At 42.4% G+C, this 14,056-nt stretch overlaps 2 protein-coding genes across 4 annotated transcripts in view; one reads left to right on the top strand and one right to left on the bottom strand.

Moving 5' to 3' along the window:
* Window positions 1-349: 349 nt before the first annotated feature.
* On the bottom strand, window positions 350-7,852 carry HNRNPDL (heterogeneous nuclear ribonucleoprotein D like). Of its 3 annotated transcripts, none has more exons than XM_029944187.1 (8): window positions 6,626-7,845; window positions 5,666-5,834; window positions 5,408-5,569; window positions 4,810-4,941; window positions 4,549-4,663; window positions 3,682-3,852; window positions 3,253-3,345; window positions 350-2,097 (listed from the first exon to the last, which is right to left on the bottom strand). In XM_029944187.1, the coding sequence occupies exons 1-7, from the start codon at window positions 7,066-7,068 to the stop codon at window positions 3,275-3,277; spliced, it is 1,263 nt and encodes a 420-aa protein (XP_029800047.1). In that variant the 5' UTR covers window positions 7,069-7,845; the 3' UTR covers window positions 350-2,097; window positions 3,253-3,274. The 3 variants fall into 3 exon arrangements, with proteins under 3 accessions (XP_029800047.1, XP_029800062.1, XP_029800055.1); XM_029944195.1 differs by lacking the exon at window positions 350-2,097 and adding an exon at window positions 2,789-2,880 and having other exon boundaries at window positions 6,626-7,846; XM_029944202.1 differs by lacking the exon at window positions 3,682-3,852 and having other exon boundaries at window positions 6,626-7,852.
* The window catches only part of ENOPH1 (enolase-phosphatase 1), a 33,377-nt gene continuing 26,817 nt past the window's right edge, over window positions 7,497-14,056 (top strand). The window contains exon 1 of the mRNA XM_029951640.1: window positions 7,497-8,330. Within this exon, the coding sequence (XP_029807500.1) occupies window positions 7,686-8,330 (645 nt within the window). The 5' untranslated portion in view covers window positions 7,497-7,685. The remainder of the gene's footprint in view (window positions 8,331-14,056) is intronic.

Raw genomic sequence — 14,056 nt, 5'->3', positions numbered from 1 at the left:
CAGAAGGCAGACTTCTCAAAATACAGGTTACTTGAGTATGGTTGTGTCACACTCAATTCAGAATTTCCAACCTCACCCCTTCAATTAACTTGTCAAATTACTTAGTCGTAAATGAATAGGATGGTACCTTGCTAACTCCTTCATCAAAATGAAGTGCCTAGAGCATTTTTCTTGGCTTATTTAAAATTTACATCTGGCACTTACACAGCCTAAATTCTGAATTAGTCCAAAGCCTCCTGAGGGGGATAAAACAAAGTGTATTCTGTTTTTTGTAAACCTCAAACAATAATCTCTAGATGTAGTGTTTCTTCAAAGCCATATATACCAAGACTTGATTGAAGAGTTTGGATTTTGTTTAAAAAGCCTTTATTAATTTTTGATCAGGGAAAGGACAATCTCAATGTCAACTTGTCACCTAATCATAAATTTGAACTTAACAGGATTCACTGCCCTAGACACTGCACCTACAGACTTTGACAACATAACTTAAATTGAGTATCTCCCTTGTTCCCTAAGGTTGCATGTTGAAAGAATAAACAGTCCCTTGCAATAACCAACATTGGTACTTGGCCTAGATTTAAGGTCAAATAGCAAAACAGGAGCAAAATGAGGCCAAGTGAATTGTAACTTGATAGCCAGCAAGTACAAACATCATTAAACAAAGAAAGTTGCAGGCACCAAATAAAACAAAAGGCAGGTTCATCAGCATAAAAAATTTACAGTTGGTTGAAGGTGAGGTCAACTACTCCGCATGAACACGCATATGAGCACATATGCCAATCCTAAAAGCTAATGTAGAACCACATGAACAAAACTTAAAAAAATCCTTAAATCCAACTACGCTGAATGTAAAATTCAAAGTTTAAATTTACCCAGAAAATTATCCAAAATCTAGAGCTAAAACTGCTTTTTGATTCACCATGAAAATCTGTTGTAATGACTTGGGTCACTTTAGATTTGCATTGACATACATAAAATTTATATTTTCCTCACTACTCCTTCCTATGTCTGAATATGGGATGCTTAACTATGCAGTTCATGCACTAGTGCATTAAAAAATGATGAAATCTACTAGCATGACTTTTCTAAGAACTCACATCATATTAACAGTTAATACCCAATATAGCTTCCTAAAAACACCCCAAAAGAGAACATTTTGTTCAGTCTGGTGCTTGCTATGACAATACCAATAGAATACAACTGACTTCCTCAGTCACTACTCCAAATATCTGCACCTACCTTTTGCTCAAATTTTAACCACCTCATACAAAATCCTTGCAACAATTTCTGATACTCTTTAACTGTAGCTCCTACCCACAGATTAATAGTGCCTTTTCCCTGGGTATATCTGGATGTTTTAATCAAGAAAACAAAGTCATGGTATTATGATTAGCCAAAGCCCTAACAGACCAGATTCTGACTTAGCATATCATTAACTAATGGCTTTCCAGAGACAGGAACAAAGCAATTGCTTCTATTTATGAAAAAGAGCTACCAACATGCTTTGTGCTAAAAATGCACTTCTTCAAAATATAATCCAGAAGATTCATGGTCTGCTAGAAAACTTCCACTAATGACAACACTACGACAAGGTCTCCAAATACACAGAGAAACATTAAACATGTGGTGGAAACCTCAGCAGGGAAATGAAGCCTTAGAGCATAGAATACATCTAACAAAAATGGGGAACAGGGGGACACTGTAGCTGGCTATTCATAAAGGGCCACAGTTTCTCTCTATGGACCAATATTCCCTACAAAATAAACTGTGCCTTAATTATTGCTTATTTTAAATTACACTTTTACAGAGCTATTTAGTACCTGACGCAGAAAAACAATCACATAAGGAAGCATTTATTTGAGGTTTAACATGAAATCATACAAATAAAATTTGTATAAACACAAATCCACATTGAGTCATAACACAGATAGCAAAAGACAAAGTAAAAACAAAGAAAACTAACTGGCGGCTATATACAGTTGGACACAGTTGTGTCATGTACACTAGAAAGTCTTTTACAAAATAATCATCTTAGATCAACAGAAGACCAATCTTCAATGTCGTCCTGCAAGATGGGTTAACTTTAGCAATCTCCTCCTAAAAACAAAAACAAAATAGCAATTAGATTTGTGCTACTCTGAAAGCTTTCAAAGGTCCACTTTCATGAATTGTTTTAAGTCCTCAATTTATTCTTTCTTCAATAATTAAAGATCATATGCATATCCAATTGCAAAGTGTAGTTTGAATTATTAATACATTCACCCCGGAGTTCCCAAACAATAGTAAATTTTAATTTAGTAAGGAATTGGGGGATGCAACATTCCCGTATTCACAGATTAAACTGTGCTAGATTTAGGTCTACTAGAAGCATCTCTAGTAAGCCAAATAATGCTCTTACAAAAATGAATTCCTAATACGCTTATTATATCATAAGAAAACGAATTGCTGTGTGCATATGATCTTTAATTTATATCCCAGATTTTAAAGTTCTTGTTTTGGTTTGTAGATTTCACTATTAGCTATAAAAAGAAAAAGCAAGCATTAAATCTTAAAGAATGAACACTTAAAATGAGGCTCCACAATTGAAATACAACACTAAACAGAAGACCAAAATGATTAAGCTGTAAAAAGGCATTTATGTACTTTAACTCCTGTAAAAAACCATTTAAGTTAAGTTTAGACACTTAATCTTCAAAAAGATTAAAAAAGAAGCCAAAGTCTGAAGTTTTCCACTTTAATCTTTACGCTGGTACATGAAGTTGGAAGAGACCATACCACAGGACAGCGTTTTCTGGTGTATGCCTTGCGCTCTGCCCGCAACGTGCGACCCCCAGAGATAGACGTGGTCAGGGTGACACACGGCCTGCAATGAAGTTCCCGCTGGCGGGTACAAACAAGGTATAATGTCAGAGTTAGAAGACAACATTCTTGTTTTCCTTAAGTTGTACCCATTTCAGTACTTTACCTGTTAATAGTTCTAAAAAAGTTTAATTATTCCTCTAGACCACCTGGTACACAAAGCAAACAGAAAAACTCTTAAGTTTTTCTGTAATTCTAAAGAAAGTGAGATAAGACTTTAAAGTTAAAGATCTATAGACACTTTAGGCAAAACAGGCTCATAAAGCAATTAAAAATTAACAATTTAGTAAAAACAGACTACGTAATATTTTGTTTTTACTTATTTTTCATTTGTCTATTGATCTTTAAATTAAATTAGACATTTCCACTGGTTTCTTGTACTCTTCTACACACCTGTTTTCTCCGACGTCCTCCTCTAGTATGGCTGGTAATTGTTTTGGTGATTGCCACCCCCTCGAGATGCCTTGCCATAAGTGCTCTGTTGGCCTATTTTGAAAACACAAAAATTACATTAAGGAGATTTTCTATAAAATGGTTTCATTACACATACTTCAGAAAACAATTAAACGTTTAATACTCTGCATGCCAAATATCAAAATAATCATGTATTTCAAATAGCTATTATAAACTAGTCATGTATCACTTATTCCAGAACGTTTCTAACCAAAGTCTTTGTTAGTAACCATCCTATGACTATCAAATGCTTCAAAAACTCCAAACACTTCAAAAAACGGAAAACCCACACACAATTGCAGAATGCGATTGCACTTTAACACTGAATTTAATACCATTGGTTTATGAAGTTAAGTTAAATATTCTTACCACTGTAGTCTGCATATCCCTGTCCATATCCATAGTTCCCATAGTTATACCCAGTATAATCATAGCCGCCATAGCCACTATAGTTTTGATCACCACCATAGGCACTATTGTAATTTCCATATCCTTGATCATAATAGTTATTAAATCCTTGGTTCCAGTTTTGGCCCTGACCTGAAACAATGCACAATGATTGTTAGGAAACAACTTCTGACCCCCAATCATAACATAAAATGTTGTGTTTCTGTCCCTCACTCCACAATTCTTAAATAGGCAGAATGAACATCTGTATTATCTGATTGGAGAAAGTGATTATTTTAGTTGTCATAAAAGGGGGCAGAAAGTCCAATTGTGCCAAGTTATCAAGCTTCCTAAATCAGGACGGGGCACCTGGGTGGCTCAGTTGGTTAAGCAACAGACTTGTTCAGCTCAGGTCATGATCTCAAGGTTTGTGGTTCAAGCAGAGCCTGCCTTTGATTCTCTCTCCCTTTCTGCTCCTCCCCCCAGATAAGCTCTCAAAATAAATTAACAAAAAGGAAAATCAGGACAAGGTGAAGACAGGTAGACCGTTTAGCTTTAAAACAAGGACTCCTCCCCAAAAAAACCTATTATGCCACAGTGCATCATGTAATCTTAACCACATTAAGTGGTATTACCTTCCCATTAGTAATGGCCCTGTCAGATTGGCTCTTCTTTGAAGAAGTGAAACCAGTAAACTAACAAAAACCCACCCACTAACCTGAGAATTTTTCATGTTGGAACAGTTTAAATCTAGCTTTAATTTTTTATGGGCTTATTCCTATTTAGCAGTTACAGCTTAAAACACTAAGCCATCTTCAAAGAAATAACATTCAAAAAATTAAGTCTCACCTCGTCCACGACCCCTAGTACCACCTCGTCCACCAGCTGCAGCACCTCTTCCTCCTTTTTGTTGTTGCTGTTGCTGCCTATAGACCTCTTTGGGTTGTGCAACTTTGATTTCACACTATACACATATTAAAAAAAAAAAAAAGGAATTTTTACTATAATGTCAAGCCCTTTTATTCTTCTCAAAACATACGGAGAAATCTCACTAAAAGAAACAAAAACTACACTCAAAATTTTCATTTAATAGAATCAAAATAGCTTTACCTTCCCAGAACCAATTTGATGATATCTGCTTTCTAACAATTTCTTTACTGGCTCTTCGTCTGTGTATGTGATAAAGCAAAATCCTCTTCTTTCATTTGTTTTTGTATCCATGGGAAGTTCAATATTTTCAATCTGAAATCAAGAAGCACACTCAAGATCATCCAGTAAGGATAAAAGCTACCAAAAAGTTTCAGAATTCCACAGGGTCCTTTTTTCAAGCTGCAATACCTGTTGTGTTGCATGTTACTCTAGTCACATTGCTTCTGTATAGAAACTCCTACTTTATTATGAACCCAAACCGCAAAAATTCATCTGTGAACCATTTAGAAAGGAGAACAAAACTTCATTTAATATCATTCTGTACCCAACAGATGCCACTGATTAGTAAGTCCAAACACTGACCACACCAAAGCACCTGTGTTTTGGCCAAAACAAATTCGGTATGGGTTTCCATCATAGCACAGAAAACAGCAATTAAGGTAGTGACTAGAAAGGACCTGAGCAGTGAATCTCTTCATCATTGGATATGTTAATGTTTTTTCTGTAAAAAGCTGGAAAGTCTTATATAAACACACATAAACGTACTCGCATATCGTACCTCTCCAAAGGCTCCAAAATATTCTTTAATTTGTTCTTCAGAAGTATCTGGGCTCAATCCACCCACAAAAACCTTTTTGGGAGGCTCTTTCCCTTTTAAAGCTTTGGCCCTTTTGGGGTCTATCAATTTGCCATCCAGTTTGTGTTCTTTCAATTCCAAAACCTAGAAGACAAATTGATTTAATCTAACAATATACAACGAAACCCCCAAACAATTTGCAAAAAGTACACAGGAGCACAAAGCAAAACCTGCTCCTACCTTATCAACACTAGCAGCATCTTTGAAAAGCACAAATCCAAATCCTCTTGATCTTCCAGTCACTGGATCTGTTTTTATTGTACAGTCTACAACTTCCCCAAATCGGGACAAATATTCAGTCAGATCTTTCTTGCTTGTATCCCAGCTCAAGCCTCCAATAAACATTTTACTAGAAATAAAGTTATTTAAAAAAAAAAGAGATTAGCAGCACCTCAAAGGATTTCTTCAGTTCCAGAGCTATGCTACCTATGAAATAAGTACGGGGAAGTTTAACCATATATGCAAGGAATTCATTCCGGTCTACAGATCAAGTATCAAACAAAACAAAACCAACCGTACAAAATCCCAATTCCACTGAGATCGCTTATTCGAACAGTGGAGAGCTTGCTCACCATACTTCATGATACAAAGCTTAAACCACACCAGTACAGTATGTTCGATTGTTTTAGATTGACAAATTCCAACTTCCTAAGCTGATCCCTCACAACTTAGGTTCACCCTTTTCCACAGCTGTCAAGCCAACATTCCACCTCAAGAACTCCTAACACGTTCTGGGAATCCAACTACCAGTCACACACTGATTCCCAACCCAGTATTCCGTACCTCTCCCGAGGAAAACTGCGCGGGGCCCTAACAGAGACACAATGAAAAGGCGGCAGCAGCTGCAACATGTGGCGCAGGGAGGCCGGCCCCTCCCCCTTGGGCCCCACGCGGCGCCTGCGCACTCGGGACTCAGGCACCGCCGCCCTCCTCCTCCAACTCCTCCGCCCTTCCCCCACCCTTCGCTGGAGTCACCCCTCGTTCTCCTACTTTCCTCTTTCCTCTAAGCCTGTGGGGCCCAGCGAGCACGCGGGGAATCGACTCGGGGCAGGAACCGGGGAAGCGCGCGGCTGCTGATTGATGAAGGACGCGTGCGGCGCGCTCGGGGGGGTGGGGGGAATGAGGTGAAGCGTGCGGTACCCGTCATCCTGCTGATTCTTGCTCGCGTTGATCTTGGATCCCTCTGCGAATTCCTCTATGTTGCTGTACTCGTTCATGTCCTCCATGGTGGCGGAGCTGTCGGCCGGGGGGTGCTGGCGCGCAGTCCGGGTCGCGGCAGCAGCGGCGGCGGAGCGTTGTATGGAGCTGGATTTAAAATGGCGGCGGAAGAGATCCGGGCGCCGCCTGCGCCCTCCCTTTATAGCCGCCCCGCCCGCCAATCGGGAGGGCTGCTGGGCGGTGACGTGGCGCTGGGCCCGGCGCGCCCCCTGCCGGGCGGAGCTGGAAGCGAGCGAAGGGAGGAGCGGTGCGAGCTGCCGAGGTGCCCGCGGCCGCCAATGGGAAAGGCTGCGGGAGGCTAAAGTAGCGGGAGCGGAGGGGAACAATGGCGGCGGCACATGGGAGAGCCGGGGCGGGACCTCCATCGCGGCCCTCCCGGTGAGGAGCGAGGTCGCGGGTGAGGGGACGCGGGCTTAAGATGAGAGAAGCGTCAGAAGAGAAAAACGAAGGGGCGAAAAGTCCTGGGGTCAAAAATCCCGAGCAGCGCCGTCGCAGGGCCACAGTCCCTCTTGTCTTGAGAGCCTTTGTCTCTGGCGTCCGGTCCAGCCCACTCCTAGTAAAGAGCCGTCAACCCCGCCTTTTTCCAAAGCCCTCGGTCCCCCAGTGCGGACTGCTGCGGTGGTGGCTGCTGCTATCGATTAGCACCGTGGCCGGGTTGCTCCAGAAAAAGGCGAACTGAGCCCGGCGCCGGCGGCTGAGACAGCGAGCGCGCTCCGCCGCGCGCACGCGTGTTTTGTCCTCGAGCTGGCTGGAACCAGCCGAACAGGAAGCGGGCACGCGGTGGCCCCTCCGGACAGCAGCGCGGCGCGGGCGCCTCTTCCGCTACCGCCACAGGCGGGCGGGCCGAGGAAGCGCGGCGGGCCTCCCTAACCGATCGGCCGGAGTCCGGGCCGACGCAGTCAAGCTAACCAGCCCCGGCACGGCCTCTTTTGCAGGCTGAGGACGGGAGGAGGGGCGCGAGCCCGGTCAGGTTACTGTAAATATGCAAAAGCGGAGGCAGTGGGCGGGGAGGGGGCTAGGTGCCGTAGAGGGCAAGGGGCACTCACATCCCCGGCGCGCCACTCGCGGGGCTCCTGTCTGCACGTGCCCCGGGCCTCTCCCGCTCGCTCAACCAGTCTGCGGAGAGCGCGCGCGCGCCCGCCGACTCGGCTCCCGCGTTCGCTTCTTTGTTCCCGCCCACGCGAGGCCCATTTTGACGGATCGGGTTCGAGGTCCTCGGCGGCCAATCGGCATCGACGCCTTTACCTCCTCCCACCCCTTCGAAATCCTGCGAGGGCCGCCCCCTTTCCCTGCCCACGTGGTCTTGTCCTCCGGCCCTGGGCAGCTCTGTAGTTCTGGGGTCCTGTCCGGCCGTGTGATCCACCTTTCGGGGCGTGGAGGTGGTCCTCTACCTCGCGCTTCCGGCAGCACGCCGTTGCCGCGTGGGAGATTCTTGCGGGGCTGTCTTGCGGGGAAGCCTAGGACGGCGCTGGGGGCGCAGCCGGCCCAGCCCTCTGCGCTTCCTACCAGTAGGCCGATTCCAGTAGTTGCATCCGGTAGGGAAATGGTCGTGCTTTCCGTGCCCGCCGAAGTCACTGTGATCCTGTTAGATATCGAAGGTACCACAACTCCGATTGCTTTCGTGAAGGTGAGGGGCGGAAGGGAGCGGGGAAGTGACTGGTGGTTAAAAGCAATTAAAAACAATTAAAAACCATTTTTCTTAAAGTACTGCAGTCCTTGTACCACGGACATGAGGCGTAGGGGAGACTGTGGTTTTGCACCGCTCTGGAATGGGAGGAAGTAGAAAGGCTGCGGCAGGTTGCGGGGGTATTTTCGTCACCGCACCATGTTCATCCTCGCCATTCCCCGTTCTTGGTTAGATGGGTGGGAAAAGGGTGGAGATCGTGGCGAAAAAAGGCGGAGGAGGGCAGTTGCGCCCGGACTTAGAAGCGAGGTGGGCGTCCCCCGCCGGCCACGTGAGCGCCTGCTTGGTTCTAGGTTGGGCCTGGCTGCGATTGAGTGATCTTGGAGCCGTCTAATCCCGCAAAACGTAGAGTGAAGTATCGAGACAACTTTTCAGGTAGCGCTGGTATCTTGGGCTATGGTGGTTATTCTTTGCCCCTTCCTAGTGTTGCAGTATCAGTGGCCAATTGGACGCTTCGTATTATTGGATTAGGCACTGTGAATGTAGCGCTGATTTATTAAGCTATAGAACAAACATGTCTAGATTCTGTTCTACATTCTGTTTTCTCTGAAAACCATGGAAACTTGAAGCTCTTAACCAAAGCCTTTCTCCTAGGGTGTCACTATTAACCAAACACTTGTCTATACCTAATTCATAAGCGTATAGCTCTGCATTTAGAAGAGTTTTAAAAAAATACATATATTCTATCAGAGTATCAAATATTAGTATAATTTGTACAAGAATTCTTCGGCCTAGTCTACCCTTTATTTGATTTCTGGAGGTTTAAGATGAAAGCATGAACTAGAAGGGTATACGTGTAATAGGATATTTACAACTTGGGAAAAAACCCATCTTTCAACAAACTGAGCAATCTGAGTTTTAAATTTTTAAAAAATTTTTTTTAATGTTTTATTTTTATTTTTGATACAGAGAGAGACAGAGTATGAGAGGGGGAGGGTCAGAGAGAGAGGGAGACACAGAACCGGAAGCAGGCTCCAGGCTCTGAGCTAGCTGTCAGCACAGAGCCTGACGCGGGGCTCGAACCCACGAACGTGAGATCTGACCTGAGCCGAAGTCAGAGGACTAACTGACTGAGCCACCCAGGCGCCCCTAAATTTTTTTAAGTTTATTTGTTTATTTTGAGAGAGAGTAGGGAAGGGGTGGGGCAGAGAGAGAGAGAGAAGGAGAGTCCCAGCAGGCTCAATGCTATCACTGCAGAGCCTGCTAAGGCAGAGCCCAGCTCTGTCCCACCAACCCTGAGATCATGACCTGAGCCAAAATTGTCAGTCACGTAACTGACTGAGCCACCCAGACACCCTGAGTTAAAATGTTACTTTATTTAATTTTTTTATTTTTGAGAGAGAGAAAAAGCACAACAGGGGCGGGGGGTAGGCAGAGAGAGACACACAGAATCTGAGGCAGACTTCAGGCTCCAAGGCGTCAGCATAGAGCCCTGAGTGGCCTGGAACCCATGAACAAGAGCTGAAGTTGGACACTTAACTGACTAAGCTAAGACTCTAAAAGTTTTTTTGTTAGTTTAATTAAATAAAAAATGTTTACTGGAGCATCTGGGTGGCTCAGTTGTTTAAGCGGCTGAATTTTGAGCCCTGCGTCAGGCTCTGTGCTGACCTGACCGTTTGGAGCCTGGAGCTTGCTTCGGATTCTGTCTCTGTCTCTCTGCCTCTCACCCACTCATACTCTCTCTCACGCTCTCTCTCTCTCAAACATTAAAAAAAAAAAAACATTTTTTAAAATGCTGATTTATTTTGAGAGAGAAAGAGGAGCAAAGGGAGAGGGAATCCTCAGCAGGCTCCACAGTCAGCACAGAGCTGGAAATGGGATGTCATCTCACGACCTTGAGATCACACAGGACCTGAGCCAAACAGGAGTCCCACATGCAATGGACTGAGCCACCCAGGCGCCCAAGTTAGTTTTATTTTGAAAATTACTGTGAAGAACGATTTTCTTGAAGTTAATTAAATATAAAAATTTAGGACTTTAATATAACAAACAAATTTTTTAGAAGAATCACAATACCATCTTGGCACATGTTTGTAAGAAATCGAATTTGACATTTTCTCTCAGTTTTTAACCACATTAGCGGCCTCTGCAGAAATATTCAGGATTGACCAAATGCTGATAATTTAGTTGATTTTCTTTTTCTTAGTGACTGTGACAGAACCATTGCTTTCTGAGAGTTTTCAGAGAAAATAATGATTCCTCATCTTTGGGTTTATAGTTCACAGCTTACTATCTCCACAAAGGGTAATCACAGGAGAGGTAGTGATAGGGCATAAGGTATATACCATTCTTGGAAAGTTGTTTAGGGAATAGGATGCTTCATGCAAATTATTATTTTTTAATGTTTATTTTGAGAGAGAGAGAGAGAAAACACATGAGCAGGGAAGAGGCATAGAGTGAGGGAGAAAGAGAATCCCAAGCATGTTCCGTGTGGCCAGCACAGAACCCAATGTGGGGCTTGAACCCACGAACTGTGAGTTCATGGCCTGCGCTGAAAACCAGGAGTCAGGTGCTTAACCTGCTCAGCCACTCAGATACCCCCGTGTAAATCAGTTTTGTAACAAAATGTAGATGCCTCTCCCACCTCTCCTCAGTTTCCCAATCCTTCTGGCAGATGACATTATGAACCATTTCTTGAGATCTTTGTTTATGGTAGACTTATTCTCACGTCTTTCTGAGAGTTAAAATGCCATTGTGGCCTAAATTTTTTTAAGTTTGACATTGATCTATAGGTAAAGTCAAGGTAGGCTGCAAAAGATGATTTGGGAGTTATTTAAAGGATAGTTCCTTGTGCTGTGTCCTGTGATCTATCATTATTTTATTCACAATAATTATTGATCTATTCTAGTCTAATAACATTAATTTGTTACATGTTACTTCATCAAAACTGGTGTTTCTAAAAGTATGTTCATTGATCACTTCTCAGCCTTTTGGCTAAAATCAAGTACAAAAGTATATTAAGAGCATTAAGTCTGTGTGGATATTTATAATAATTATGCAATGCCATTATTAAATGCATGTTTGGGAAATGTTAGGCTATACATATTCTCAACTAGGTTTCTTCATTGCACAACTTCTCAGAGCCTTTCTGTCATACACACACATGTATATGCTTTCTAAATCTTCAAGAGAGTGGTATTTCACAAATTTACTTGAACAAAAAAACTTTGCAGACTATGTCAGACTAATCTTTTGAAGATTTTTTTTTTGGTTTGTTTTTTGTTTTCAACACCTTTTAAAGAAATACTAAATTATATTCTTGAATCTCTGAGGATGGAGGTAGGAATCAGGTGATGTTTTCTCTACTTTGAACGTTTTTAGTCACATTAGGGGTGTGAACGTGTAGCCCCACTTTCTGTGGAAACAAAAACTGAGTACTGTATGCAGGTAACTTGTATACTTGACTCATCCTCAGAAATTCTGGTGGGTGTGTGCACTGTCTACATTTTACTGATAGGAAACTAAGGTTCTTAAAAATTGAACCACTACTATACCTAGGATTTGAACCCAGATCATCTGTCTCAAAAACTTTTACTCTTTATTTTATTGCATTTATCAATAAAATGGGAACCACAGTGCTTGTTTCCTGTCTCTGCTTGGCTTTTGTGTGTGTTAAATGACACAGTTGATATGAGAGCACTTTCATCAACATGAAGTATTATAAAAGGATATGGTAAAAATTTCAATTTATACTACCTTTTGGTGATAGGTTTAGGAGTGAACCCTCGAACCATAATAGCTATACTTGAATCTTTTATATGGAGATTTGGTTCTATAGTACGTACTTGACAGTTGAGTATTGTCAAAATTGCTCTTGAAAGACCCTTAGAACTCATTCCTCTGTAGAGACTGATTTCCATTTTCAGTAAATCATACATTCATTTTTCCTTTAGGGTAGAAACATATGCCTGCTTCTTCCCTTTAGCGTCAGAGGAAGTAGTTGGTTTGGGATTAGGTGATATAAATGAAAAATATGTTGTGTCACACATTGATCTCATAATGAGCCACTCACACTGTAAGAGACATTGGGGAACTGAGACTGTTCACTGGGCAACAGAACACCCCCATTAAGTGGAATAACAGACACATTGCCAGCACTGGCTCTGGTTATTTTTTCCTTTCCTCCTTTTTTTTTTTTTTTTTTTTTTTTTGGCTAAGCACTTAGAGTTAAATGTGTATATGATGTACCTTAACTATTTAATATTTAAGATAGCGCTTAACAGTTGAGTATAGCGCATGGAATTTCCTAAACTCCTCCCAGTCTGGGAAGTGGTGTTCTCTGGACAGCCTGCTGCTCTGCTGCTCTATCACGGCATGCCTCAGCCTGTAGGTGTCGGACAACAAAAAAACAATGGTTTTATTTACCAGCTAGTGTATCTTATTTTCTCTGAGTCCTAGCATTGTCAAATATCTAGAACAAGAGGAGTTCCTAGATGGGATCATGCAGTGAATGTCGAAACCAACTAATTAATTTCTTATAAGTTGATGCCTGGAGGGATATCCTGTGTGAGGATCATTACCACTTGGGGGCAGTTGTAGAGCCCAGCTTTCCTTAGATCTTCACAGGGCTTCTGGATCCTGAACACCTCCGGGCCTGCCCCTCACTGTGGGGCACATGCCTGTGGATTTTGTTTCAAGTACTGGTTTCTGATCCTTTACAGTGCTGATCTCCCAACAGTTTTTGGTAATGTACACCATCAGCAGAATTGGAGCAGGCATGGGCAATAGAATTTATAAATTGTATATACATAATTAGGGTATAATAAAACACATTGGAATCTGAAGATGAGATTAAAGTAAAAAATGTAGGGGTCCCTGGGTGGCATCCCACTTCAACTCAGGTCATGATCTCACAGTTCGTGAGTTCAAGCCCCGCATCGGGCTCTGTGTTGATGGCTCAGAGACTGGAGCCTGCTTTGGATTCTATCTCCCTCTTTCTCTGCCCTTCCCCTACCTCTCTTTATCTCTCTCGAAAATAAATTAAACATTAAAACTTTTTAAAAATAATTAACATAAACAAAAGTTGTTATACTCTCTTCCCTTGCCCCATTGAATGTGTATGCCCATGGAGCCACCACTTGATTTTTGTCGATGGTGTTGTAATATTCATTTTCTGACTTTGCACAGTGTATTTTTCCAGTGTTTTTAGTCTATAAGCCTATGAAATAACACTGTCACCTGTCTCTGTGGTTATCCTGTCAGGGCCCTTCAACAATTATTTCTGAATTTAGAGAAAATTATCCTCTTATTTCTGAAAATACTCTTTAATTTGGTGCCTTTCCTGTTGTTACATGTTGAATCCGCACACAGAACAACAGTTGACATAGTTATGTTCTATAAAGTCACTGAGAATCTCATATTAGCAATTAATGAATCATTGCCCCTAGAGGAAATACAGGGTTATGTTCCTGTGAGCCTCTGTCACAGCATTTCTGTGAACTGATCAATAGTAACCTTGTCTTATGTGTGTTTCTATTTCCCTTACGTAATATATATTATTGATAGATTAACAATTGAACTCCCAGCCAGTGCCACTGTAACTCATGCTTTAGTGAAGCCTGTCTAAATACACGTATTTTCTCCCTACGGCACATCACAATTTCTTGTGCTTAGGAACACTAGGCAGCGCTTCGGTACTTCACTTGGGGGCCATTTTGAACTGCAGGATC

The sequence above is a fragment of the Suricata suricatta genome, chromosome 1 (assembly GCF_006229205.1).
Source record: "Suricata suricatta isolate VVHF042 chromosome 1, meerkat_22Aug2017_6uvM2_HiC, whole genome shotgun sequence".
NCBI classification, from domain to species: Eukaryota; Metazoa; Chordata; class Mammalia; order Carnivora; family Herpestidae; genus Suricata; species Suricata suricatta.
Note: the sequence above shows the minus strand (reverse complement) of the source record. Positions and strands in the feature narration are given on the sequence as shown.

What these genes read in the sequence shown, in the direction of transcription:
- HNRNPDL (XM_029944195.1), bottom strand. Translation starts at nt 7,068, where the DNA reads ATGGAGGTCCCGCCCCGGCTCTCCCATGTGCCGCCGCCATTGTTCCCC. An exon ending in ATGCTGCTAGTGTTGATAAG is followed by an intron (nt 5,570 to 5,665) that starts GTAGGAGCAGGT and finishes TTTGTCTTCTAG; the next exon opens with GTTTTGGAATTGAAAGAACA. An exon ending in GGGATATGCAGACTACAGTG is followed by an intron (nt 3,346 to 3,681) that starts GTAAGAATATTT and finishes TTTTCAAAATAG; the next exon opens with GCCAACAGAGCACTTATGGC.